The sequence below is a fragment of the Camelina sativa genome, chromosome 6 (assembly GCF_030686135.1).
Source record: "Camelina sativa cultivar CO46 ecotype springtype chromosome 6, ASM3068613v1".
Classification (NCBI taxonomy): domain Eukaryota; kingdom Viridiplantae; phylum Streptophyta; class Magnoliopsida; order Brassicales; family Brassicaceae; genus Camelina; species Camelina sativa.
The window spans coordinates 18,695,950-18,723,094 of NC_141885.1; the positions used below are offsets into that span (position 1 = coordinate 18,695,950).

Consider the following 27,145-nt stretch of genomic DNA (forward strand, 5'->3'; position numbering starts at 1 on the left):
TAAACTTGTCTAAATAAACCAAAATAGAATCATAAATAGAGGGCAAAAGCATTATTTATAATTTGCATTCGTCAAATGTTAGTACTTAGTAGAACCCAGGAACTTAGAAAGACTACTACAAAAACGTATATACAAATGAGATTCATCTCATTGAAGATTTTCCAGTTCAGGAGGTCTCATGAGAAATTGTGGATTCATTGGCGTGGCCGCTTTGTTTTCCTCTCAGCTAACTTGTTAGTCGCATTTCGTTTGTTTGTAGCCTCTTTCTTCTGTATCAAATTCTTTGTCTCTTCCTCTTTCTTCTTCTTTATTGTATTCTCCAACGCAACCTTCACAAAGAACTTTAGCTTCCATAGTGTTGGTTCGTCCTGCCATACAAAGAAAACTAGCTAAGAAAAAAGAACCAGAAAACACTAATGACGGTAGCTTTTCAGTAAGAGACTTTTACCAGTACGTCCATCTCAATATTCACTTCTTCTGCTCTAGATTGGAAGCTCGGGTCAGCTTGAGCAACTATAGCCAACACTTTCTGTAGATCTTCCGGAGACAGTTTTAACAATGCTAACCCAATACTACGCTTCTCCTCGGTTGTGATTTTCCTGTCAAAATCGTTCACCGGGGTATGAGTAAAAATGACACATTGACCAGAGGACACAAAAGTTAAAATTTAAGAGTGACTAGGCCTACCTGCATCTTTCCACAACTTTACGCATTAGCTTCTCCAGCTCGTCATCAGCATGGCAAATCTGGACAGAAATATATCGGTTTATTAGTTAAGAAGGTTAAAAATACAAAAGGGTCACTAATATCTGAAAATAATAACCTCATTGCACAAGTCTCTAGTTGTTTTGATATGAGATGCTTCTTTTACTAGCAGCGCCTCCGCTGCTGCTTGCTTCGCTTCTTCCTCCCGTATTTTCTCCTGTAATCAATTATGTTAAGAACTTGTCTAACTTAAAAACAAGCCTTGGTGCTAAGCTTCATGAAGAGAATATAGAGTGAAAGATAATATAAACACTATTACCTCTTCTTGAACTTTTGGAAGAAACTGTGCCCATTTCTCCTCAAACTTTTCCAGTAACTTTTTCGCCATATTGTAAACATCACTTGATTCTTCATTATAATTCATTGCATTCTCAAACACTAACAGCATATCAGCATATACTTGCATAACATGTTTGTACCCGTTACCATCCTTAGCCTCCATTTGATTCTTTATCGTGCCGAAGTCCATGGGCTTGTCGATTATCTACAATCAGACAATAACATGTTATAAGGAGATCCACTTCAGAAAAAAGATAATCTCATAACTTAGAATGTAAGACCGAGGAAAAAACACACACAAAACCTCAAACATATTTACAGAGCAAAACATAGTAGTGTACTTTTGATAAGACGTTTTAGCAAGTTACACCTGCATTGATCACTAGCTATCTAGTCAGATGTACATTGCTATTATACCCTAAGAATATCACAATAAAGAAAGATGAAATTCTGGTAGCTCCGAGGTTCGTTTACTCAACTGTAAAGTCGAATTATATCTTCTACCAAAATAAGAATCAAAAGGTGAAATTTTGGTAGGCTCTAACAAGGCATTTAAAGTTATACGTTATAATACCAAAAGAAGAAATCAACAAGAAAATCAGAAAGCTGACCTCAAAGTAGTCATGCAAACCAAGACCTTCAACATTGACAGGCTGCATAAATGGCCATGCACACTTATGCTGAGTTATCTGAAATCCAAAAAAAAAAAAAAAAAAACACAACACAATCAAACCAATGAATTTAAAACCCTTGCTGAAGAAGCACACAAGGTGAAAAAAGATGATATTTTTTTTTTTATATATATAAACCTGACGGAAGATAGATCCAAATTGACGCATGAGGTCCTGCATTCTTTTAGCAGCAACAGCATCTCTACGTGCAGCCTCTTGTTGAAGCTTCCTAATCCCAACAACATGTCTCCCTTTTTCTGAATCTTTCCCGATAGAGACACCAATGCTTGAGTAAAACTCCTCTACCTCTTTCAGTTTATCCGCAAGCTGCAAACACAACCAAATTAACCATCCATTGAATCTAACATTATATACCTATGCCGCCACATCCAAAAATCAAAATCTCCATACCAAATTAATAGGATTTTTATAAGAAGCAATCGTAACTAACACGAAAAAAAAATACCCAAATTCAGAATCAAGAAAGACAATACAATCAGGATCGGAAAAACCCTAAAGACAAAGAAATATATTATTGAATCAAAACTCTTATTAAAAGGAGAAGAGTTTATATTACCGAATCAACCCAATTTTTAACCTCGTCGACGCGCTTGCTGATGCACTCGTTGTCAACAGTGAAACCTTGTGAATTTTCGCCGGCGGCATGACCTAACTCTGCCTCTGAGTCAGCCATTTACAGGTTTTTCGACCAACAAACAAAAATTAAATCCCCGGAAAAAAAAAAGAACAAATTGAAACAAAGAACGATGGCTATGGAGTTATGAGAATTATGATGATGACGACGATGGTTGTGGATACTGTGTATCTGTACAAAAGGAAAGAGCCGTGTGGCGGTCTAGGGAGGCTGGTGGACTACCTGTCGTTTTTTGGGATGGAAAACGACATATATCTTTCCAAACGCTGAGTTTAAGAGAAAATAATATAAAAGTCCCAATTTTATTGTTTGGGCTTGGGTTCAAATTTGGTAAATATTTATGAGGGATTATTGGTTTAAGATTTGAATAGAGTTTTAAAGATTTTAAATGTTACGTAGAATCTGGTGTTATTAGATCAAAATTTTATTATACTCCGTTAAAGTTTAATCTTATTAGATTGTGATTTGTAAAAAGTCAAGTTTAGTGTTAATTAGATTGTGATTTATAAAAAATCATTTAAAATCTTTACAAATTTGGGTTATTGGATTCAGACTTTTATAAAGTCATTAAAAGTTTTGTGTTATTCAATTAAAACAAAAGAATCTAGGATTGTTAATGAGTTCAATTATTCTGTTATTGGTTCATGATTTTAGACACTTTTTTTACAAAATAAAGTCATGGAAAGTATCATAAAAATACATGGATTGTTTGGAGGATTTTACAAGATTTTAGAAAACTAATCAACAAAACTCTCTAGCAATCTTTAATTATCTTTCACTTATTCACTTAATGATTTTTGATGACATGTATGATTTTTTCAATACTACATGAGTTGTTAAGAGGGAAACACATGTACAGCTTTTTGAGTACCATTTGCTGCATTGATTATGTTCTTTGGACACCAGACCTCTCTAATTCATGAGGATATAATTCGAATTTTCCCATGCTAAGTTTGAACTTTGAAGTCAATCCATGTTTTATACTAATAAAGCTGAATATGGGCAAAGCTATCAAAGCTAACTTGCGTAAACGGAAGACAAACAAAAGAAAGAAGCTATCCACAAAACACATTTGGATGGACGCATGTTAGAAGACGAGAGACATAGTCATTTTTAAGTTTCCAAATACATTACGGTCTCGATATCCTCCCAAAAATCCGACTGCAAGCCCTTTCTTACTCCAAACCTGTCACGTAATGGGCTTATTTCAACCCTTCTTGTTATCTTACTCCTCTCCAAATCATAAGTGACATAATGGACTGGTTGAGCAAGCCCTATATTTGCACATGCCAACCTAACCTCACTCCTGCGGCTCGTGCCTTGCATCACCATGTGATAGTAACTGACAAAATTCATTTGAGAAACATGCAAAAAAAAAAGACTTCTTGCTGGACCATAAACTTTTGTCGGCATCCTCCATAATCCATAGGTCTATATTACCATCAGAGGCAAGAGATTTGGTGGAATATTCAAAAACAGCTAGCTTCCCTCCGTAGTTCATGAGACCTGGGTTCGCTTCATCCACGGGTAATTTGATGACAGTGAACTCCTCAGAATACAAGTCAAAACTCATCACCACATAGCTATTATTACTAACCCGAGCGCCATAATACAAGACACCGTTGATGGAGAAACCATTTTTTTTGGGTAAATGTTAAAATTTATACCAATAAAAAAGGTCTACATTGTACAATGGAAACCCAAAAACATACCAAGCTCTAAATAGAGAGAACCATGGAACAAGTTATGAAAAAGTATTGAGCTTAAACCATGTTTAAATCCTGGCGAGAGACACAACCAAAATAAAACCCAAGTAGAGGGTCAATAGAGGGATCCTCCGGCGAGAAGTAAATGAGTCGTTTGCGCATGGTGCGATCAACAAGAATCCTAGTAGCAGAGACCGGTGACCGTGATGCAGAGAAGATACGGTGGTTCCGCTCTTGCCAGATCATATAGATTGAGACTTGCAGGAGAAGTTTAAGGATCTTGCTTGCATAGTGAGGTGGAGTTGACTGGACATTGAGAACCCAACCTGATGTCGCAGAAAGCGTAGACGGAGGGTTCAGCGAGATTCTTCCTGCCAATGCAACCCATATAGCCTTGGAGTAGTCGCACTCGAAGAACAAATGGGTATGCGAGTCCAGACCCGAGTCACAGAGGACGCAAAGAGAAGGGACATTCATTCCCCACGTCTTAAGCCTGTCTCTGGTTGTCAGTCTACCTTGAGCTGCTAGCCAATGAATGAAGGAGAATCTCGGAACGGATTCCTTAAACCATACGCCTTTGTACCAAGGCACAAAAGGGCCTTGTTCCCGCATTGGTTGCCAAGTACCCTTGGTAGAGAATTTTTCCGAAAACGTACCTGATGGCAGCCTCCATTGATAGCGATCCTGACCTCTAGCACTTGGAAAACACCAATGACCGTCTCGGGTGTCTTCGAACACTGAAGCTTCCCTACGAATTCGCTGCTCATGAGGACCCATTGTACCGAGGAGATCAATGAGTGGTCCTAGAGATGTCCAAGGATCATACCAGAACATAGCATTCACTCCGTTCCTGAGTTGACACCTAAGCATTTCTTTCAAGATGGGCTTGATCTCAATCAGCTTCCTCACATTCCAAGAGAGCCGAGGAGAAACATCCATAAGCCAATAATTCCTCCTCCCAAAGATGTTGTGATCTAACCACCGCACCCAAAGAGACCCCGTTCTAGAGAATAGATACCAGACTTGCTTCAGCCTAAACACAGTGGCAAACTCCTCAAGAGAACGAATACCCAGTCCACCTTCTTGCTTCGTTTTACAAACATCCTTCCAAGCAACTCGTGCTCCTCTAGCAGACTCAGTCGCATTCTTCCAAAGAAAAGCGGCGCATAAAGAATCAACCTTCTTATAAAACCCTTTTGGAAGGACAAACACCTGACTCCAGAAGTTTACCTTCCCATAAATGACCAAGACTATCAACCGGATTTTTCCAGCATAAGAGAGATATTTCACGGTCCAAGAGTGGAGATGGCTTGTAATCTTCTGAATGAAAGGCTGAAGAGAAGCCATGGTAAGCTTGGTAGGGCTCAAAGGAAGAATCAAATACCGAGTTGGAAACTGACCAAGCCTGACCCCAATAAGGTAAGAAAGCCTAACGGCTTCTGCTTCTTCAAACCCTCTTAAGAAAAGCTCTGATTTTGTTGGATTCATATCCAAACCTGAAAGGTGTCGAAATTTTTGTAAAATATCAGAGATTCCAACCAGAGAGTGTTCCGCACCATCAGAGAAGACAAGAAGATCATCAACAAAAGCCAGATGAGTTAGTTGAGGGGAGAGACACAAAAGATGTGCAGAGAACACACCATCTACTAATCCCTGATCCAACATTTTAGATAGCACCTCCATGACCATGATGAACAAATACGGAGAAATGTAGTCTCCCTGTCTTAAAACCTTCTTCCCTTCAAAGAAATTTGTTAGCTCGCCGTTGATGGAAATCGAAAACCTTGGAGTGGAGATACATTCCTTGATCCAGGTTCTGAAAAACGGTGGAAATTGGAGAGTTTCCAGAATCTTAAGAACAAAATCCCAACAAACTGAATCAAACACCTTCCTTATGTCAACTTTGAGGAGGGAACTATTAGGGCAAGACACCTTCTCATAGTTGTGGATCAGCTCAGAGGCCAGCAATATGTTCTCCCCCAAACTCCTTCCACTTAGAAAAGCTGTTTGATTCGGGGATATAAACTCCATAAACAGGGGCTTGAGTCGAGTTGCCAAGATTTTAGAAATAATCTTGTACGCAAGATTACAACAGCTGATAGGCCGGAACTCCGAACGAGCAGAGGCTTGAGGAGACTTTGGTATAAAAGAGATTACAGTAGTGTTCATGTCCTTGAGGAGACGACCATTACGGAAAAATTCCTGCACTGCATTTATTAGATCATCCCCAACAGTGGACCAAGCTCATTTGTAGAACTCTATAGGGAAGCCATCCGGTCCAGGACTTTTGTTTGCAGGCATGGCGAAGAGTGCATCCCTAATCTCCTCTACAGACACTTCCCGCAGCAAATCAAATATCTGAGACTGCGAACATCTAAATGGGATCAGGGTTTGCAGATCCTCAATGGTAGCAGGCAACTCGTGCAAGTCAGTAGAACCAAACACGGACTTGAAATAATCAACAGCAAGATAGTTGAGCTCCTCCGGAGATGTGATTCTGCTTCCATTCCCATCCGTAAGAAAATGTATATGATTCTGGGATTTCCTCTGCATCACCATCTTGTGGAAGAAGGAGGTATTCCTGTCTCCTAAAGCCAACCACTGGATACAAGACTTTTGCAGATAAAACTTCTCCTCTGCAGAAAGGAGCTAACTTCTCCTCAGAAGCTAACTTCTCCTCTCTTGCTAACTCCACCGATGGTGCAATAAGCAACTGACTCTGGATTACTGCAACTTCCTCCGCTTTCTCTTTTACCCTCAAGGAGATCCCACTAAAATGCGTCCTGTTTAGTAAACGAAGACTAGGTTTGAGAAGTTTTAGCGCACGCACCAACTTAAACTGGGCAGAACCAATGATGGATGTGGCTGACCATTCATACTCAATGAGATCAGAGTACTTCGGGTGCTCCGCAATGTGGTTATAGAACTTGAAAGGCCTTTTAACCACTCTGTGAAGGCTTGGGACCGAGAACAAACAGGGGGCATGGTTAGACTGACCTGGTTCCAAGAATTCCGAAAATGCATCAGGAAAGCTCTGAGTCCAATGCTCATTAATCAGAGCATGATCTATGCGTTTAGAGATTGGATCTTCATCTCTATTGTTCCACCAGGTGAAAGGTAGGCCTTTAGATGGTGCCTCAAAGAGATTTGATCCCTGGAGGGTTAACTCAAAGTCATTGACTCCTATAATATCCACAGGCTCATCTGGAAAACCGGAGTGATGCTCACTACGAAGGATCTGATTGAAGTCTCCTATCATTGCCCATGGATTAGACGCTAGAGGGTAGAAGCATGAAGGTGGATCAACTCCTCCCATAGCGCATTCCTCTCCTCTGTAAGATTAAAAGCATAAACAAACGTGACTGTGAGGTTTATGTTCTCCACCTGCAAAAAGAAGCCACAGGTGATAGCTTGAGCAGACTTGTGATAAACCACTACTGTAACTCTAGGATCCCACACCACCACAATTCTCGCCGTATTATGATAGTCGAAATTCCCACAAAACTTCCAAGCACGAGGAACCGCTTTCAAAACTCTCCGAGAATTATTTAGTTGTATCTTAGTTTCCAAAAAAGCTCCAAAAAGAGGCCGATGGAAATTAATCCATTCCTTCGTCATTACTTGCCTTCTATGGCTATTTAAACCTCTAATGTTCCATCCAAAAAACATACTTACCGGCTAATAATTAGTTACTCGTAGCCTTACGGCTGCTATGCTTACGCCTAACCAAAATGAACGGCTCCTCTACTTTTGTTACGCCAACCGGCACATAAGAGGAAGGGTGAGCTGACTTAGATTGTTCCAGTGGATCTTGCCCCTCAACATGCGAATCTCCTTGGTTATCAAGAGCCTGATCCCGTGAAACATTGGGAGGAAGAACCTCTTTACCAGGGCTCTTGGATCTTACAGGACGCCTACCTTGATGAGGCCCTTTCCTGGCGCCACGTCCTTCTCTACTCTTTGATCTAGTGAGTGTGCTTTGATCCCCTCTTGGTAGGAGCTTGGGACAACGAGAAACAAAATGGCCAAAATCATCACACAAAGTGCACTTGGTAGGAAGCCACGGGTATGCTACATCAATCTGGAGCTCTCTCCCGACGCTGAAACCTCAGACCAGCTTAGAAGGCAGCTCCGAGAGCAAATCAACCTCAACAACAACCTTAGCAACCTCAAATGTCCCCTTCCTCGCAGTCTCCAGATGAAGAGATTCAGGCTCACCCACACCTGAGGCAATTCTAGCTAGACTCTCATCGGTGAACAAGTAGTAGGGGATGCCCCTAAACTCCACAACGACCTGGGCTTTAGTTAGCGGGGGCTTCTCTGGAGTAAAGTCTGGAGACCAAGGAGCGACGAACATGGGATGCCCGGCTATGTTCCATAGATTCCGACTCAAGAGGATCGAGCGAGTTTTGGTATTGGTGACACGCAGAAGAAATGTACCAGGACCAATATGATGGACGAAGATTCTGGGGCCTGAGCGAGCCCAAAGAGCATTAACAACGCCTATAATTCGACCCATCTCCAGAGGAGGGCCGTGGAACTGAGCGTATACATAGTCCTTGAATTCCACCTTGGCTGCCGCAACACTCTCATCTGGGATGAGAATGAACGGGACACCAGAAACATGCTTAGTTGGGCAACCAACTTTCCCCAAAACAGTTCCTGGCTTGGCCACACTTGCGTATGAACAATGGAGAATAACAAACGCCTTATCTGATTTGGTGGAAATAGCCACAGGAAGGGACTCTTGAGGAGAGAAGGAGGAGATGGAGTCCTCCTCCGCCGGAGCAGAGGGGATGGTGCCTACGGCATAAACCGGATCCTTAGCCGTTGAGGCCTTAGTCGCCGCATTTAGAACCGGCGCCTTAGCAGTCACCGGAGGAGAAATAGGAACCTGAGCCGAAGCTGGAGAATGTGGAGTTTTCGCAGATAGGGTACGGGTCAGATCCAGATCTGGAACAGGGCGAGTGAGATCTGTTGATGCAACCTGGGGTTGAGAGAGATCTGCAGACACAACCTGAGGGGAAGAACCCGCCTGGACAGAGGTGGATCCCTTGACGGAAGAAGTCGCCGACGAGATGGACAGAACAGTCAGAGCAGCTTTCAAGGATGACTTACTGAGAGATTGGCGAGGGAACTGAGGCTGAGGTGGGACCAGGGGACGCGGTTTCTTCTTTTTACCCATTAACAGGAGCCCCAAGTCGGCGAGGGACCGACCGACGATGAGAAACAAGGCGGAGGAAAAAAACTCGGGTTGTCTCGGGAAAAGGGACAGAGAGCGTTTTTCGACAGTCAATTCTTTCAACATTTGATGGAGAAACCTTGTGTGTAAGGACAATGAGGGATGGTGCTTTGAGTGCTTCTCCAGTAAGCTCCAGGACTAAGTACCAACACCTGGTGTTCCGATCTCAGCATCCCATCTTCCTTGCTCACCTCGCAAACTGTGGTAAGCACACTTTGTATTCATCGTGAACAGAGTCGTGCCCAAAATAGGACCACAGATTTGCTTCGTTGTCTTCGGGAAATATAATGTTAGATGTTATAACGGACAACTCCACGTGCTTCTTGGTTGTGAGGTTACAAATTTGCAGCCTTGTACCGATTCTGAACCACACCAAACATCAAAGAGCGTTCACCATGTAACCTCCAATCCCCTGCATTTTAATATATTGGTCAAGCAAAGAGATGTCGTTCGAGCCAGGATTCGGCAATGATGAGAGCAACGGAAACTCGGATTGTTTCTCCTCGTTCACAATATACACAAACAGACGTCGTGCTGGTGGTGACGGAGTCTTCTTATTAAGGAAAAGGCAAGTGAAACATCGGGAGGAGATGAGGAAAGACCAGATCTTTGAGACGCACTTTAACCTCAACACATGTTTCGTCGACAATCTTACCAGGATATCCATCAACAAATGCTTAGGGATCTTCTCAAAGCCGCACGCTTCGCAATTGGGCTTCAAGAGGGCTCTTCTTCTTCTTATTCTTTTATCTCCTCCAAGTTGTACCTTCGTCTTCTTCTTCTTCATCTTACTCAGCTCGTTTACGGCGACGACGACTAAACGAAAAGACAACCCCATTGTTTTGGGGACAGATCTACCCCCAACTCTACTAGATATGTTATGATGTACTTGTTGTAGCTAAGATCCCAAAAAAATGTCGTACTTGTAGCTAAAGATTGATTGTAAAAAAAAAAAAAAAAAATCTAATCTCTTATTTTCTTATTAACTTATATAAACTGTTTGACTTTTGTCATTCGTCCAAAAAAAAAGAAAAAAGTCGTACCAAGCGTTACTTTATTAATGGTTATATTGACAAAATTGTGTAAATAAATTCTACCAGGAGCAGCAAAACGACGAAACAATAATCAAAAGTCAAAAAGAATAGCCAAAGCGGGGCGTTCCGAGAATTGAACTCGGGACCTCTCGCACCCTAAGCGAGAATCATACCACTAGACCAAACGCCCAGATGTCAGACAATTACGTTTTGTAATATTTATCTCTAATTATTTCCTGTCTTGGATGGCATCGTGTAAAATTATTTATAGCTCATTTAGTTAGGCCCGTTTCGAACCCCTATATGTATGCAAACTTGGAGCATAAAAGGGCGGCGACGGATCGAGGTCGGTGTCTCTCTGCCTGGAGACAAACTAGCTTGCGACGTACCAACACAAATGGAGTTCTGGGGTGAGAGCTTTTCTTCTTGTCGATTCTTAGCTATGTATGGTTTTGAAGTCATTCTTATGTTTAATTTCCTATAAATATATTCTAATTTAATTATTAGAAGTGAAAGTGAAGGCAGGGGAGTCTTTAAAAGTGGAGCGTGGATTCAACGGGACCATCCACCTTTCTTAGGTAATTTTCCAAACTCCTTAGGTTCTCTTACTTTCCCTGCCGATCATGAAATCAAGCATACTCAAATTTTGTTGTCTCTGTGTAATCTACTAGGCCTTTTTCGGTAAAGGTGTAAACAAGAATGGTCCGGTTTACTTGTATGCCAAGGTTGATAACAAGAAATACGTTTTGGCAATTCTTTCTCGAAAGCATTTTCCTCTCATTTCCTTTAATATAAGCTCAGAGAAAGATTTCATGCTCTCTCACTCCATGGATGAAGGAGTCATCCATGTAACTGGCTATAAAAGTACTGAATTAGCGGCTCGTAGGTATAGGAAATCTAAAACGACGGTGTGGTGGCACATAGACATGTGTCCGCTTCCCGATGGTTATGATGCTTCCTTTGTCGGTCGGTGTATAGATCGGATGTTGCAGAGTTTAGGCTACTCTGGTCCTCTTTCCATCACTGCCATTGGCAACCTAAAATACATCCCTGATCACGTCTTGACAGCGCTGTCTTCCTCTGGGATCGAAGTTAGAAACGTCCCAAACGGTTAGTCTTCTTCTTTGTCTCTTAATTTTCTACACTGTGAGTGAGAGTCCCAAACTATATAGTTTTAATATCTAAGATGTGTTGCCACCCATCTGATTCCTTGGAAACTTTGTAATCCACCTCCGCCTACGTTTATGCTCATATCGGATTCCGCTAAACCGGACACGGTGGCTTACTTTCTTAACTTACTACAAGAGGAAGGATACAACATCATTGTTGTTTATCCCCATAAACCCCAGCCTGGAGTGATCACTTCTTTTCAATGGTGGCTCTGGGAAAGCTTACTGGCAAATACTTATAATTTTCAGCTGACAAGAAAAAGACAGCTTCTTCTAGAATCTCCCAGTTTCTCTTGCACACTATGCCATGTGGCTTTCGAGACCCGTAAAGATTTCACAAATCATCTTAAGGGTGAAAAACATGAACTGGGAGTAAATTAAGCATCCTTTTGCCTCCTATCTTCTTCTTGTATACACGACATTTGTCTCTTGATTATCTTCTTGACCTTTCAAAGAAAAATCATCTAATTTTGACCGTATGTATCCAGGAATTTTTACTTGGACCTGATTCCCCCTATCTGGAGTCAAATATTGCCATCACGATGAGGAAACAATTAAAGGCAAGTAATTTGATTGCTCTCTGAAACGATTGTGCAAGTTCTTTTTTTTTTGTTTTGTTTATAATAATGATTAACCAGACTGACTCTGGTTGATGCAAAAACACACTGTAGAAAACGTTGGAGGATGTGGTGGTTATTAATCCTCCTGTAGCTGATTCTTCCCAGCCGACGAACAAGGGGGTGGTGTGGTGGGACATGGACAGATGTCCTGTTCCTGATGGTTATGATGCTTCTCTCGTGTCTCTGCGTATAAATCAGATGTTGCTGAATTTAGGCTACTCTGATCCTCTTACCATCACTGCCATTTGCAGTGTCAGCCTAAGAATAAGAAACTCCTCTTATGGCGACAAGAGTGCCAGCCTAAGTAACACCTCTTCTCGCGTCATGAGTGAGATCGCTTCAAGTGGAATAGTTATTAAGCATGTCCCATTTGGTACTTCATTAATCTTCTTTAGTTTTAATCTGTTATATATATTTATTTATTCATAAGCTAGGGGTTTGGATTCTCAATTGGCAGTATTTGAGTTGCTTTCCTAATTGTATTGACTGAAACAGGTTGCGCAAGCATTGTTGAAGATGTGTTAACTTGGGTAAATACTAATCCACCTCCGGCTAATATAATGCTTATAACCAATTCCTCTTTTTTGGAATGCATGTCTCCCGCTCTTCACTCTCTTCGAGAGAAAGGATACAACATCCTTCTGGGATATACACATACTCTGGCTAAAGTTCTTAACGGTTATGTAGGGTGGCCCTGGAGAACCTCACTGGAAGGTATGTTTTGTCCTCTTTGTTGAAACCCTGTTTTCTGAGCTAATTGTAGTTTTGTTTATGAACTAGTTTTGTTTGTTTTTTTTTTCTTTGCAATAGTTCCTTTAGGTGGTAATGGACTGGAGACAAGAAGACCTAACTGTTTTATTTGCACATCCTGTGATTTATCTTACAAAAGTTATGAAAGTTTTGACATTAATATAAGAGGAAAAGAACATGTAATGCGAGTAAGTATCCTTTATTATCCCCTCTCGCTCGCTGCTTGTGTCATCATGAAGTACATTTGTGATTGAACAACCTCTTTATACTTACTAACTTGATGGTTGTTGGTTTGTAATCAGGCATTTAGAACTGGTTACTACTACCTGAATCAGGAACGGGGATCCGGAACTCGTTATTCCCCTGCGGTGAAAAAGCTATCAAAGGAAGGTCTTAATATCTCAAACTTCTTAATGCAATTAATGAGTGAGTTTGTAAACTTGAACTTGAATAAGCAAGCCGGAGTTGTTCGATTGGACAGTCTGACCACCACCACGGTGAAGAAGCAATCAAAGGCATCTCGAAAAAGAAGAAGGAAAGAGATATTAAACTCCATAAGGTGAACTGATATGGTTTCTTTTACTTCCAACAGGAAAGAAAAGTTGTTTTAAATCACTTTATCATTCAAGTCTCGTTTTTAATTCTGAAGTTACCTAATTAATAATATTATATAATAATACTTTATTCTAAAGTACACATTGCTCATATGCAAATTTTAAATTTTAGTTGATGTACTTGAGATTATTTATGTGAACTCGTCGGATAAAGGGATAGATAAAGTAGTTTTATAGTCCAACAACCACCGACACGTTAATAAACGTGCAGTCCATCCACTTCTTCTTCTTCTTCAATTGCCATGCCGTCGTCATTTCTCAATCTTGAGTCATATAATTATAGACCAAAGAAGAAGAAGAAGAAGAAGAAGAAGAAGAAGAAGAAAAACTCTTATACTGTTTTGTGTGTTTAGACTGAAATTTAAACCTACCAGTTCACTATAAAATTGACTTTATAAAACAAAAATAAACCGACCAAAGCACAAAAAACAAATAACAGTTCGTTACACAAAGGACACTTGAAGTTGAAAGCAACCCCCATTAAAACAAAACTTATTAAACATTTGGTACAAGAAATTAAATAAGTACAAGTTGGTAATATGTCCAACTAAGAAGAAAAGGTATATTTTATACTTTTTATATATATAACCTTTTGTCACGGGCACTGTTTCATTCCCTTGGACCCCTTCTTCTTCAAGATCTGTTGCCTTCCTTCTTTTTCTCTACCAGATTTTGTATTGTACCAGACAGATCCCTTCACTTCCATATCCTTTTTATCTTTCTTTGTCTGAATCCTTACAAAAACTCTCTCACTTTTCATTCTTTTGGATTTTTTTTTTCTTCTTTTTTAGTATTATTTTTTGGATTTCTCTTCCGGGTTTCAATAATTGTCACTTCCCAAGTGTAAGTACGCGTGCATACTACGCAGTTTACACAAGTGTCTATATGTGTGTTTCTGTGTCTTTCATTGCCTTTCTTGAAACTGAATTCATCTTTACCTCTCAGATTCTGAGTTTTTGATCTACTGTACAGAGAAGAACGTCTTCAAAGTTTGGTTTTTTCTCCGAGTTTTTTGTCCTTCAAAAAAAAAAACTTTGGTTGCTATCTCTCGCTTTCTCTGTTCAAGAAGATCCTAGCTTGATTTATAATATTGAGAGTCTTATACACTCCATTTAAAGCTCAAGTTTTTGTAATTCTGAATTAAGCTGTATCAATGTGTCCCTTAATGTTCTAGATTCAGGTTAAGTCTTGATGAATCTTTAGGTTTAATTGAGCAATTTATATCAAGATAGGTCATGGAATTTACCTCTGTGGTTTTGCATTTGCAGGATACATTTGGAAAAAAGAAATGGGTAAGAGTTGGTTTTCAGCTGTGAAGAAAGCCTTAAGTCCTGAACCAAAACAAAAGAAAGAACAGGTATTTTGCTACTTAAACACTATCTTCACCAGAATTTGATGTAATTGTATTATTGACACGGAAAATGGTATTGTTTTTAACTCTATTAGAAGAAGCCACATAAGGCCAAGAGATGGTTTGGTAAATCCAAGAAGTTGGATGTTGTTACTAATTCTGGTGAAGCAGATTCTTCTCGTGCTGTCCAAGACGCGAAACTAAAGGAGATTGAGGAGCAACAGAGCAGGCATGCTTACTCTGTCGCTATTGCTACTGCTGCAGCTGCAGAGGCAGCCGTTGCAGCTGCTCAAGCTGCTGCTGAAGTTGTTCGTCTCTCTGCATTGTCACGTTTCCCTGGGAAATCAAAAGAAGAGATCGCAGCTATCAAGATTCAGACATCATTTAGAGGATATATGGTATTATTTTGTTTTCCTCACTTTTTTCCAAGTTTAGTAACTGTAAAGGCCATACTTTTGTTGAAAAATGTTCATACTTGTTGTGTTGGTTACTTTTTTTCTCAGGCAAGAAGAGCATTGCGTGCGCTGAGAGGCCTTGTGAGGCTAAAATCTTTAGTTCAGGGGAAATGTGTGAAACGTCAAGCCACATCAACATTGCAAAGCATGCAAACACTAGCTAGACTACAATATCAGATACGTGACCGGAGGCTTCGGTTGTCAGAGAATAAGCAGGCTTTAACGCGGCAGCTCCAACAAAAGCACAATAAAGACTTTAATAAGGTAACCAAATCCTTGCAACATGTTATAGATTTTGTTACAAACTTGACTTTTTCTTGATCTCGAGAGGCTTGCGAGAGTCACATTGTGATCTTGGTTTCAAAGTAGCCTGTGAAGAGTTTGTTTCTTGCTTACAAACTTAGTGATTTGTAATTACATTTTGTGAAATAGCTTGGAGAAAATTGGGATGATAGTACACTGTCGCGGGATAAAGTTGAAGCAAACATGTTGAACAAGCAAGTAGCAACAATGAGAAGAGAAAAAGCTCTTGCATATGCATATACTCATCAGGTACCAAACATAGTTTCCTGCCTTACTCTAATCTGTTTTTACACCAGAAGGACTTACAAATCTCAAAATGGTGAAAACTGTTAATTATGCAGAATACATGGAAAAACTCAAGTAAATTGGGTTCTCAGACATTCATGGACCCTAACAATCCACATTGGGGTTGGAGTTGGCTAGAACGTTGGATGGCTGCTCGACCAAACGAAAACCAGGCAGTCACACCAGACAATGCAGACAAAAACTCTTCTGTGAAGAGTGTAGCTAGCCGTGCCATGTCTGAGATTGTTCCACGTGGTAAAAACGTTTCACCAAGAGGAAAGACACCAAACAGTCGAAGAGGATCAAGCCCGAGAGTGAGGCGAGCCCCTAGCGAAGACTCGACGAGCATGTTGAGCATCCAATCAGAACAACCTTGCAACCGTAGGCATAGCACTTGTGGATCAGTTCCATCAACTAGAGACGATGAAAGCTTCACCAGTAGTTTCTCTCAGTCAGTTCCAGGCTACATGGCGCCTACACAAGCGGCCAAAGCAAGAGCTCGGTTCTCAAACCTTAGTCCTTTAAGCTCAGAGAAGACAGCGAAAAAGCGGCTTTCCTTCCCGGGATCTCCAAAGACTGTAAGGCGGTTTTCAGGTCCTCCGAAGCTGGAAAGCAATGTTACTAAGAAAGATACTAATCTTGCTTAAGCAGAGGATCATGGATAACATAGTTTATATCTGACGTTGGTTGATTTAGGCAAAAGTCTGATGCAGAGAGGTGAATTCAGAGAAGATTCTGTTATGTCTTTGTTTTATAATAACTATTGGCTTTTATTTGTTTTTTTGGGTAATTTTTTTGACTACTACAAAACTTAATTATTTGTTATTTTTTTTTTTTCAATTGGTTAATAACATCTGATTATGTCTGTAACTTTGAGGAGACAAGTATAAAAGCAAAATTAATGATTGATTTGCACATAATTCATTGGTTCTTTATTTCATTATTACGGCTATAAGAATGTGTTTGTGTAAACCATTAAGATTTGTTGCTAATGCTAAAGTAAATCTAAAACGTAGAAGAATCACAGTACTGAAACTTAATGGGGGGTTTTTTCCAGAAAAATTAAATAATAAAGGGGTTAATGTGGAAAGAAAGAGAAATAAAAGGGCATGTATGCCTTTTAAGGATTCTAGGGCTTTCCTTCATTGGTCGGATCAGACGACGTTTTTTACATCTTCTTCCTCCTTTTCTTCATCTTCGCATTCGTCAGTGTGTGTATTCTGAGGGTTAAATTGAGAGCAGAAGAGCCGAGAAAAAAATGAGCGGAGCCGGTAAGAAAATCGCGGATGTGGCTTTCAAAGCTTCAAGGACGATCGATTGGGATGGCATGGCTAAGGTTATTGTCACCGATGAGGCTCGCAGAGAGTTCTCTAACCTTCGTCGTGCTTTCGATGAGGTTAACACGCAGCTCCAGACCAAGTTTAGCCAGGTCTCTCTCTCTCTCGATTTACCTTCTTCTGATCTTCTCTTTGATCTGGTTTTGTCACTGCTGGGTTTGGGAATTTTTAGATCTTTTATCATTTCGATTTGCCATTAGTACATATTCTGGAATCTGTGGATCAGGTGATCCATTTCACGATTTTTTTTTTTTTACGTTTTCAGATTGTTGTTGTGGTGGCACTCGTTTTTATATCTTGTTGATGTTGTTGTTGGTGTTTGTCCCCATAGTTGAATATTTTGGTTAAGATCTATTTCCTTAAAGATGTATTCATCAGAGAACATTGTGATTGATCTTTGTTTTATCGCTCATTTGCATTTGAAATGTTGGGATTGTGTTGAGGAATACACTGTTGTTGATCATTGTTCTATTGATAGATATCCTAGTTCTGCCCATGTACTCTGATTAGTTCAACATATCCCTAACTCTTGTTTAATGTCTTGGTTTTTGGAGTGAGTTTTTCGTTTTGGTTGATTTTTTATCCAGGAACCTGAACCCATAGATTGGGATTTCTACAGAAAGGGTATTGGGTCTGGCATTGTGGACATGTACAAGGAAGCTTATGACAGTAAGTTCTATATATTTGCATTTCTTAATGTTGAATAGACCCTTGCCTTGTTAACATTTGCAAAAGATGTATTTTCTTTTATCTAGTTTGTTTAGCAAACACAAGTCTTTGCTTGCCTTTATTCGATTCTCAAACCTTACTAGAAAGTGTTGAGAGATATCTGCTCTGTAGTGTGGCTTGCAACTGAATTGTGGACATTTACCAAAGGAGAATATGAGAAACTAAGCTGTATCTTTTATTGATGTTATTTGTTTGCTGCAGGCGTTGAGATTCCAAAGTTCGTTGACACTGTCACTCCTGAATACAAGCCAAAGTTTGATGCTTTGGTGAGCAAATACCTGAGGAACTTGACTTCTTATGTTTGTTTTCTTATAAGTTTCCCTTTTATGAGTTCTTTCAGTTAACACAGTGGTTGTTTTGTGCTTTGTTTCGTGCTATGTTTAGTTGGTGGAACTGAAAGAAGCAGAACAGAAATCGCTGAAGGAGTCTGAACGATTGGAGAAAGAAATTGCTGACGTCCAAGAGATTAGCGTAAGTACCCCAATAAAAACAAATCCTCTTATATGAAGTTTGATTTACTGTGTATTTTGTTTGAACTCAAGATTATGATATAATGATCTTTCTTATCTATGTGTTGATTCTGATATAATGATCATCTTATCTTGTGTGTGTTGGCGTGTAATCAGAAAAAGCTGAGCACCATGACAGCAGACGAGTACTTTGAGAAGCACCCAGAACTCAAAAAGAAGTTTGATGACGAAATCCGTAATGACAACTGGGGATACTGATCATGTTTCTCTAATCTCCGGCCTGGAAAAAACAACACTCTCTTTTTCTCTTGTCTCTGTTCTTCTCTTACTGTGATTTTGTGAGCCAATGATAACAATAATAATAAGTACACCACCATTCACTTAAGCAGTGTTGAGATCTTTCATTGGAGATTCAGTGATGATAAACCGATTTGGTTTTTAGTTTATCAATTTCATAAAATTGTTTCGTTTTGTTCTACAGTAAATAATAAGAGTGAAAAGATCTCCTCAATTTTATCATTGTTAAGGCTCTGTGTCGTGTGAGATTTGTTGTTGCATTTCCTTCTTCTTAGCTAACATTCTAACAACAACAAGATAGTGATACCCAATAAGAGTCAACTTTGGTTTAACTCATTGACTTTTTTTGGGTATCAGTTAACCAATTCTGGACCAACTATGATATTCAAATTTTTGGTTGATAAGTCTGTAGGTTTGTTGTTCTGTCTTCGGTTTACTTCGAACCGGATTTCAGAAACACAGATATCAGATTTACGTTCCTCAAAAACTGAAACCTTTCTTTCAACAAGACATAAAATTGCTAATTTCTGCAATGAATTTGAATCTATTTCAAAAACACGATCTTCGATACACATTGTAGCGCGTGTATGCTTATGGCTCAACTCGAGAGCTTATTTGATGGAGCCTGGCACTGTCGAAGGTGAGTGAGATCTTCGATTCTGTAGTCGCACCGCCCGTCGAGGACTATTATAATCAATTGCTGCTATATGTAATTTGTTTTCACGTTTAGTCTCTGTCGGAATTAATCATGTCTGGTCTGATGCTTTGTGATTGTCTATCGGAATTGATTTCCAAATCTGCAGATGGGAATGAGCCAGTTGATAGGAGCAAAGGTTACCAAATACAACTTTACTTGCTTTGAAGGTTATGATGTCTAGATTGATGAGAGGAATTGAGCAACCAACATAAATATAACACTTGTCCAAGAAAATTGCTGGAATCTAGGCCAGGGTGAAAACCATGGTAAGAAACTGAAGCTCCTATCTATTTGCATTTTGATAACCTAGAGTTCATCATCTTACTGCTTGTATAATACTTACACGAAACCAATACTGATTAGCTATGTGCTTAGAGCATAATGCTTATTAGTGTTAAGTGGGAAGACAAATCTTTCTTTATTGGTGTAAGAGAAATCAAGATCCACGTGCTCTTCTTCTCCTACCCTCTTTGTTGAACCGAAAGTCAGGTTTTGGCCTTTTCCTAATAATTGTTATCAAAGAAGATAAGACTAGTTTTCTTCTTTAAAGTAAAACGTGTATCTGTAAAATGCATTAGCCAGATATTAGCTCGTAGCTCTCATGTCTATCACGTGTCTAAGTCCCAAAGGGTTTTAGCATGTACATATCAATCCAGTGGTATATACCGTATATTCGTATTACTTACTCTCCCATTCCCAACTCTACAAATAGGTGATGTATCTGTGTGTGTCCAAGCTCCAAACATAACTACACAACAGGGAGCTTCCCATAACCTCAACACAAGGTAAACCCTTTTAATGATGATACTTTATGCTCAATTAATGGTTCAACAGAAAAAGTACAATTCTTTTGACCTATGATTTTGTAACAACTGTAGGGAAAACAAGATGGATTTGGGAACCTCATCATCATCATCCGGCTTGGTCAAGGCCAAATCTGAGACACTCGCAGAAGCTCTTAAGTCTAGTTCACTTGATTTCAGCAACGATGATGGAAGCAGCCATGGGAGCAAGCAGCATGTGATGGCAAGGACATTATCATCGTCGAGCCACAGTAGCAGCAGCAAATACAGAAGGAACACTCACATAAGGAAGGCCAAGAGTGCACACCCTGCTCTTGACCTTGCTGGTCTCACTGGTGGTGCTGCTCTTAGCCGAGCCTCCAGTGCTTCCCATGGAATTTCCTTCTCTTTCACTGGCTTTACTGTGCCACACGAAGAGATCATTGCTTCAGAACGATGTAGCAATGAAGATATCTGTAAGAAAACCATTTAACACAACACCTGATTGAAGTCTTGATGTCAACTTTGGAGTTTATTGGGTTCTTTGCTCGTCTATCGTTCATGTTTCAGTGGAAGATATTGAAGCAGCAACCAATAATGTGGTCAAGTTTCAGGCAGAACCAACCTTTCCGATATATCTGAAGGTAACCCATTTCCGTGGATAGACAATATTATGGGAAAACATGGGAAATTGATCTATATGATATCTCTATTTGAGCGCAGGCACTGATGGAGATATCTAATTAAACCACCAACACCAAAAAGTCCATAGAAATATATTAAATTTTGCTGCCATTGATCAGTTCAAACTTCAATGGGTCTGTTGTATCTCATATGATGCTTCGTAAATAAGAATTATCTCCCATGATGAAGAAATCCCTAAATTTAGAATAATCTTCATCATTGCATTAAGACATTTGGAAACCTCTGTTTGCCTTCTTTATTGGTCTAACATTGGTGCCTAAAAGTCAAGCTTAGGAGGCTCAACTACCATTTGCTGGTTATCGGCAACATGTGAAGCTCTGGACCAAAAGGGTATGGTTATATTGGCAATGTCTTGTATAAATCAGAGATAATTTAAGTCATATTTATGTGAATTCAGGCATAATGGTTTTCTTGAGAATTCAGGCATATGGGAACTTTTGCTTACAAAACTTAATAACCAAATCAAATATTTTTATGTGCTTGCAGTTCATAGATATCACATATAAGGTAACGACCAAAGGTATGACATCTTCATCAGAAAAGAGCATATTAAATGGGATTAGTGGTTCAGCATATCCAGGGGAGCTTCTAGCTCTCATGGGACCTTCTGGAAGTGGAAAAACTACACTACTCAATGTGCTTGGTGGCAGATTTGATCAGCAAAACATCGGTGGGTTGGTTAACTACAATGATAAGCCATATTCTAAGCACTTGAAAACCAGGTAGTTAGAAGATTCCAGCTTGGTCTTTTGATGAATATGTAGATTCATATATACGTGTACAGTTGACACGGGAAAGCACCATGGCAGGATTGGATTTGTGACTCAAGATGATGCTCTATTCCCTCACTTAACTGTAAAAGAGACACTGACCTACACAGCTCGTTTACGTCTTCCTAGAATTCTCACAAAGCAGGAGAAGGAACAAAGAGCTGTTAGTGTGATACAAGAGCTTGGATTGGAAAGGTACATTATTGTCTAGTACTACCATCTAACAAATTAGGCACTTCATCTTATGATAAAGCTAAGTCTTGAGAATGGATCCTAATTAGAAGATTGTGACTATTCTTTTAGGTGCCAAGACACAATGATTGGAGGGTCATTTGTGCGCGGTGTCTCAGGAGGGGAGAGGAAAAGGGTTTGTATTGGGAATGAGATCATGACTAATCCTTCACTTCTTCTCCTTGATGAACCCACCTCTAGTTTGGATTCTACTACTGCTCTTAAGATTGTTCAGATGCTACAAAGTATAGCAAAGGTGAGACATCCACTCTTTTCAGCTCCAAATCCTTTTTTGGTCTGGATTTGATCATATCCTAGTTCTTATTTGTTGGCATGCAGGCGGGGAAAACTGTTGTAACAACAATTCACCAACCGTCAAGCAGGCTCTTTCACAGATTTGACAAGCTGGTTGTACTCAGTAGAGGAAGCTTGCTTTACTTTGGGAAAGCATCAGACGCAATGTCTTATTTCTCTTCCATAGGATGTTCTCCTCTACTCGCCATGAACCCTGCAGAATTCTTATTGGACTTAGCTAATGGAAACATGAACGATATTTCCATTCCCTCAGCTCTTAAAGAGAAAATGAAGATGGAAAAGTCTTGCAGCAAGATAAGATCTTCCAAGCCAACTCCTACAATTGTATATGAGGTGAGATAAGGATGAGCTACCTTAACATACCAAGATAATTCGGCTACAGCCGTTAAGAAAAGATTCCTTTAAATCTATATATAAGAAATGTTATGTTGATGTGGAAACACAGTATCTTGAGGAAGCTTACAAGACACAGATTTCAGTCGTGGAAAAGAAGAAACTTATGGCACCAGTTCCACTTGACGAAGAAGTTAAATTGATGATAACTTGCCCCAAACGAGAATGGGGATTAAGCTGGTGGGAACAGTATTGTTTACTTTCCTTAAGAGGAATCAAAGAACGGAGACATGACTATTTCAGCTGGTTGAGAGTTACTCAAGTTCTCTCAACTGCCATCATCTTAGGTTTACTCTGGTGGCAATCAGACATTCATCATCCCAAAGGCCTACAAGATCAGGTATAGTCGTATAGATACATGTTTATGGTCTAGAAATGAGCTGTAATTGATCATCTCTTATCTTGAAAATGGAACTCCCTCTGCATCTCAGGTAGGGCTACTCTTCTTCATTGCCGTATTCTGGGGATTCTTTCCTGTATTCACAGCGATCTTCACTTTTCCTCAAGAGAGAGCAATGCTGAGCAAGGAACGAGAGTCAAATATGTACAGATTAAGTGCATATTTTGTGGCTAGAACCACAAGCGACCTGCCACTTGACTTGATATTACCTGTCCTTTTCCTAGTTGTTGTATATTTTATGGCTGGATTGAGATTAAGTGCTGAATCCTTTTTCCTAAGTGTGCTCACGGTCTTCCTATGCATCGTTGCAGCTCAGGTATGTCCATATAAACAAAGGACATGTTGAACAGAAAATGCTAACAACTAATGATGAGAATGTTGTTTTAGGGACTTGGATTAGCAATAGGGGCGAGCTTAATGGATCTGAAGAAGGCTACAACTTTAGCATCAGTAACTGTAATGACTTTCATGCTCGCTGGTGGCTTTTTCGTGAAGGTAAAAATACTCAGCTTCCAAATTAAAGTCAAGAACTTTCTTATGAGGAATTTGACAGCTCTAATGCATTAATTGACACTCTTATATACTTTGGCAGAAAGTTCCAGTTTTCATCGCTTGGATACGTTTCATGTCATTCAACTACCACACATACAAGCTCCTAGTGAAGGTACAATATCAAGATATCATGGAAAACGTAAACGGGGAAGAAATTGAGAGTGGGATTAAGGAAGTGAGCGCTCTTGTAGCTATGATTATAGGCTACCGTCTCTTAGCCTACCTCTCTCTTCGAAGGATGAAGCTCCACTCTTCAACTTAAGTTTAGATACCAAAAAAAAAGGCATTGCATTTACTGTGTGAATGTAGTGTTTGCTTGTTTATGTATGTATATCCGGAAAACGTCTTATTCATACCTGGACAATTACGATACGTTGAATTCATACATCGGACTATTGACTATGCTTAAACATACATGTAGTTTTAAAATATTTGAATTTCATACATGAACTTTTGATTTTGTGCCTAAATATACATAAACTTTTGATTTTGTGCTTAAATATACATAAACGTGTTTAATGAGTAACTCTGTTTGTCTTTCCGTTAATTCACTATGACGTGGAATCCACGTGTACAGAAATAATGAAACGACGTCGTTTTGGATTATGTTGGGAAATTAAAAATTGAAGCAAATCGACTAAGGCTACCATCAAACCCAAGACCTTCAACATACAAAGGAAAGCTAAATAATAACAATGGTGGTTCATCTTCTTCTCTCTAATCGCACATTTTCGTGAACCTGCCTCTTCCCTCTCTGTTTTCCGGCGAGTTTCTCAAGGAAAGCAAGGTTTCTCCTGATGAGTACAGGTTTCCTTCGGTTATCAAAGCCTGTGCGAGATTGGAGAATTGGTTTATGAATAGATGCTGGAGATGGGTTTTGAATCGGATTTGTATTGTAGGTAATGCAGTTGTGGATATGTATGCCAGAATGAGATTGTTGGGTAGAGATCTTGTGTCTTGGAACAGTTTGATTTCTGGATATAGTTCCCATGGTTACTACGAGGAAGAAGATGTGGGGTTAGATTGAAGAAGATGAACCGCCATTGTTATTTATATATATATATATATATATATTTGTTGATGTTACAACAAAAGTTTCTGTAGATTAGTGGTATTTAACTTTCTTCTGTATGTGAAAGGTCTTGGGTTCAAAGGTATCCTTAGTCATTAAACACGTTTATGTATATTTAGGCACAAAATCAAAAGTTCATGTACCAAATTCAAATATTTTAAAACTACATTTTCCATGTATATCCACTTAATTTATAATGAAAAAAAAAATGACTTACTATACAGTAAAACCTCTATAAATTAATAATGTTGGGACCAAGACATTTTATTAATTTATAGTGATATTAATTATAGATATATTTTTAATTGTTTATTTTTTTAAAATTATGAATTGGAACAATTATAGCAAAATAAGATTAAACTTTCGGATGTTATAAATTTTATGGTTTAGGAATTGAACTTGTAATATTTATAAAGCATTATTGACAATAAATTACAAATACTATAAACAAATTGACTTATACACATGACATACATAAATTCAAATTTATGAATAATAATAATATTAATTCTCATATTTTAATAATCTGTCTAATTATCAAATTGTAAATGATGCATATCTAAAAATTAAAACTTTAAAATTTAATTATTTGTATGACATGTTATAAAATATTTTAGAGATATTATTATAGTTTGAAAATACAACATTACAAATGTTCTATAGAAATGAGTTTTAGGAGAAACATACACTATTATATCAGTATATATATATATATATATATATTTATATGATTATTAATTTATAATATTATTGGGACCATATTTTACATTAAGATTTCAAAAAAATTATTATCTTATTATCTTATCGAATATTGTTAATTTTTACACTGGCCCGACTTGGGACCAGCAAAATTTATTAATTTATAGTGATTATTAATTTATAGAGTATTAATTTATAGAGGTTTTACTGTATTTAGGTTTCCAAGTACATGATGTTCTCAATATCATCCCAAAATGTTGACCAGAACCAATGGTTTGTCTTCTTAAACCTACCAAGCAATGATAGCTTTACTTCAATCCTTCGAGTTATCTCATTCCTCTCTGTATCATAACCGTATAAGCGAACGGGCATGGGATCTCCGTTTCTCAACCAAACTTGGCCAGTGAGACTAGTGCCATCCGTATGCAACTGATAACCTTTAAGCGTGAAATCCATCTGAGAAACAGGCAAGACAATAGTCTTGGCGAGGGACCATTGACTCTTGTCAGAGTCTTCAAGAACCCAAACATCCACCACAAGAGAACTTGCTGAATGGGTCCAAAGTAGTCTGTATCTGTTAAAAATAGCTACTCTTCCTTTGTAGTTCATGAGATCGATCTGACACAAGCTCCCGAAGCCGGGACCATTGGGAAATTCAATCAAATTGAACTCTTCAGAAGTCAAGTCAAAACTCATAAGCACATATTTGTTGTTCTCATCAGTCCGAGCACTCTAATACAAAACACCGTTAATGGAAATACCTCGTTTGTAAGGACTATGAGGAATGTGGCATTTAGTCTTTTTCCATAATGCTCCAGCTCCAAGTACCAACACATGATGTTCTAACCTCACTCTACGTTCGTTAGTGAACTCCCAAACCAGGCTAAGCACTTTGTATACATCATGAACAGGATCGTGTCCAGAATAGTTCCACACGCTGTTACCTTTTACTTGAGATCTTATAATAGGCAACTCCACATGCTGCCTCGTGTGAAGGTTACATATTTGCACTCTTCTCCCAGCTCTGAAAAACGCCAAGCCACGAACAGCGTTCACAAAGTAGCCTCCTATTATCCGCATAGACAGATTTTGATCGATCACTGAGACGACTGAGTGATCATGACTCGATGATGATGATGATGTGAGCAAGGCATACTTGCCGATCCTGTGTCTGTCATCCGCTATATACGCGAACAAACGTCGGGGTGGTGAGGATCTAAGGAATAGGTTGGTGAAGTATGGAGAGATGATAAGGGAAAGCCAAAGCTTTGAGACGCACTTGTATCTCATGAGAGATTTCGCCGGCAGTCTTATCAGAATCTCGATTAACATTTGCTCAGGGATCTCCGGTAAGGCAATGGTCTCCTTCGCTATCTTTTTCTTTTTCCTCACGGCAAGACATAAAGGCGCTCCCATGGTTGTTTGTTCACAGATTTGTGTGTTCCAAACCTATGTTGATAATATATACTGCATGTAATTTGCAAGATATATAAAACTCACTAAATCATATACAAATTTTACTGGTTAATGTTTTATATTTATCTCCTGAAAACCGAAAATAAATTAAAACCCTCTTTATCCTTCTACAGTACGTACGTAAATATATTTTATAACGAACTTATCCTTAATGCTTGTAACTATAAAAAAAAAATATGTGTTAAGATTGTTAACCAAGAAACTAGCTAGTTTTATTTATCAATATCCACACCACTATAAAGGTTTAACTGGCTCGTCCTTTTGTTTTTTTTTCTTTTTCTAACATAACTTCAATTGGTGACCAAAATTAAAAAAAAGAAT

General features: G+C 39.0%; 6 protein-coding genes, 1 non-coding gene and 1 pseudogene across 15 annotated transcripts; 3 read left to right on the top strand and 5 right to left on the bottom strand.

Annotated features, from left to right (window-relative positions):
• Positions 1-36: 36 nt before the first annotated feature.
• LOC104791480 (transcription factor GTE6) lies at positions 37-2,659 on the bottom strand. Its single transcript, XM_010517385.3, has 8 exons — positions 2,293-2,659; positions 1,854-2,042; positions 1,656-1,733; positions 1,025-1,249; positions 824-922; positions 688-746; positions 449-599; positions 37-368 (listed from the first exon to the last, which is right to left on the bottom strand). Exons 1-8 carry the CDS (start codon positions 2,407-2,409, stop codon positions 195-197), a joined length of 1,092 nt encoding a protein of 363 aa, XP_010515687.2. The 5' UTR covers positions 2,410-2,659; the 3' UTR covers positions 37-194.
• Positions 2,660-3,483: 824 nt separating this feature from the next.
• Positions 3,484-3,943, bottom strand: LOC147942801 (putative F-box protein At3g52320). Its single transcript, XM_087456186.1, has 2 exons — positions 3,765-3,943; positions 3,484-3,712 (listed from the first exon to the last, which is right to left on the bottom strand). The coding sequence occupies exons 1-2, from the start codon at positions 3,941-3,943 to the stop codon at positions 3,484-3,486; spliced, it is 408 nt and encodes a 135-aa protein (XP_087312312.1).
• A 2,377-nt stretch (positions 3,944-6,320) lies between these two features.
• Positions 6,321-7,694, bottom strand: LOC147942802 (uncharacterized). The gene is made up of 3 exons (XM_087456188.1): positions 7,498-7,694; positions 6,686-7,408; positions 6,321-6,573 (listed from the first exon to the last, which is right to left on the bottom strand). Exons 1-3 carry the CDS (start codon positions 7,692-7,694, stop codon positions 6,321-6,323), a joined length of 1,173 nt encoding a protein of 390 aa, XP_087312314.1.
• A 2,776-nt stretch (positions 7,695-10,470) lies between these two features.
• On the bottom strand, positions 10,471-10,542 carry TRNAP-AGG (transfer RNA proline (anticodon AGG)). Its single transcript has one exon. It is a non-coding gene; the product is annotated as a tRNA-Pro (tRNA).
• A 3,557-nt stretch (positions 10,543-14,099) lies between these two features.
• Positions 14,100-16,819, top strand: LOC104791481 (protein IQ-DOMAIN 3-like). 5 transcript variants are annotated; one of them, XM_010517386.3, is made up of 7 exons: positions 14,103-14,348; positions 14,451-14,685; positions 14,774-14,862; positions 14,952-15,254; positions 15,360-15,575; positions 15,744-15,863; positions 15,956-16,819. In XM_010517386.3, the coding sequence occupies exons 3-7, from the start codon at positions 14,794-14,796 to the stop codon at positions 16,544-16,546; spliced, it is 1,299 nt and encodes a 432-aa protein (XP_010515688.1). In that variant the 5' UTR covers positions 14,103-14,348; positions 14,451-14,685; positions 14,774-14,793; the 3' UTR covers positions 16,547-16,819. The 5 variants fall into 5 exon arrangements, with proteins under 5 accessions (XP_010515689.1, XP_010515688.1, XP_010515691.1 ...); XM_010517389.3 differs by having other exon boundaries at positions 14,955-15,254; XM_010517387.3 differs by lacking the exon at positions 14,451-14,685 and having other exon boundaries at positions 14,100-14,348.
• A 94-nt stretch (positions 16,820-16,913) lies between these two features.
• Positions 16,914-18,954, top strand: LOC104791483 (ATP synthase subunit d, mitochondrial). The gene is made up of 5 exons (XM_010517390.2): positions 16,914-17,328; positions 17,824-17,905; positions 18,167-18,231; positions 18,350-18,436; positions 18,592-18,954. Exons 1-5 carry the CDS (start codon positions 17,158-17,160, stop codon positions 18,691-18,693), a joined length of 507 nt encoding a protein of 168 aa, XP_010515692.1. The 5' UTR covers positions 16,914-17,157; the 3' UTR covers positions 18,694-18,954.
• A 208-nt stretch (positions 18,955-19,162) lies between these two features.
• On the top strand, positions 19,163-24,047 carry LOC104791484 (ABC transporter G family member 27). Of its 5 annotated transcripts, none has more exons than XM_087453344.1 (15): positions 19,233-19,372; positions 19,536-19,695; positions 20,142-20,214; positions 20,308-20,687; positions 20,782-20,855; positions 20,935-21,246; positions 21,403-21,436; positions 21,567-21,638; positions 21,726-21,881; positions 21,990-22,173; positions 22,257-22,565; positions 22,678-22,965; positions 23,057-23,341; positions 23,413-23,520; positions 23,618-24,047. In XM_087453344.1, the coding sequence occupies exons 10-15, from the start codon at positions 22,003-22,005 to the stop codon at positions 23,837-23,839; spliced, it is 1,383 nt and encodes a 460-aa protein (XP_087309470.1). In that variant the 5' UTR covers positions 19,233-19,372; positions 19,536-19,695; positions 20,142-20,214; positions 20,308-20,687; positions 20,782-20,855; positions 20,935-21,246; positions 21,403-21,436; positions 21,567-21,638; positions 21,726-21,881; positions 21,990-22,002; the 3' UTR covers positions 23,840-24,047. The 5 variants fall into 5 exon arrangements, with proteins under 5 accessions (XP_087309468.1, XP_087309467.1, XP_087309469.1 ...); XM_087453345.1 differs by having other exon boundaries at positions 21,180-21,246; XM_087453342.1 differs by having other exon boundaries at positions 19,163-19,372; positions 21,403-21,638.
• Positions 24,048-25,561: 1,514 nt separating this feature from the next.
• On the bottom strand, positions 25,562-26,764 carry LOC104699083 (putative F-box protein At3g52320 pseudogene; annotated as a pseudogene).
• Positions 26,765-27,145: the final 381 nt, after the last annotated feature.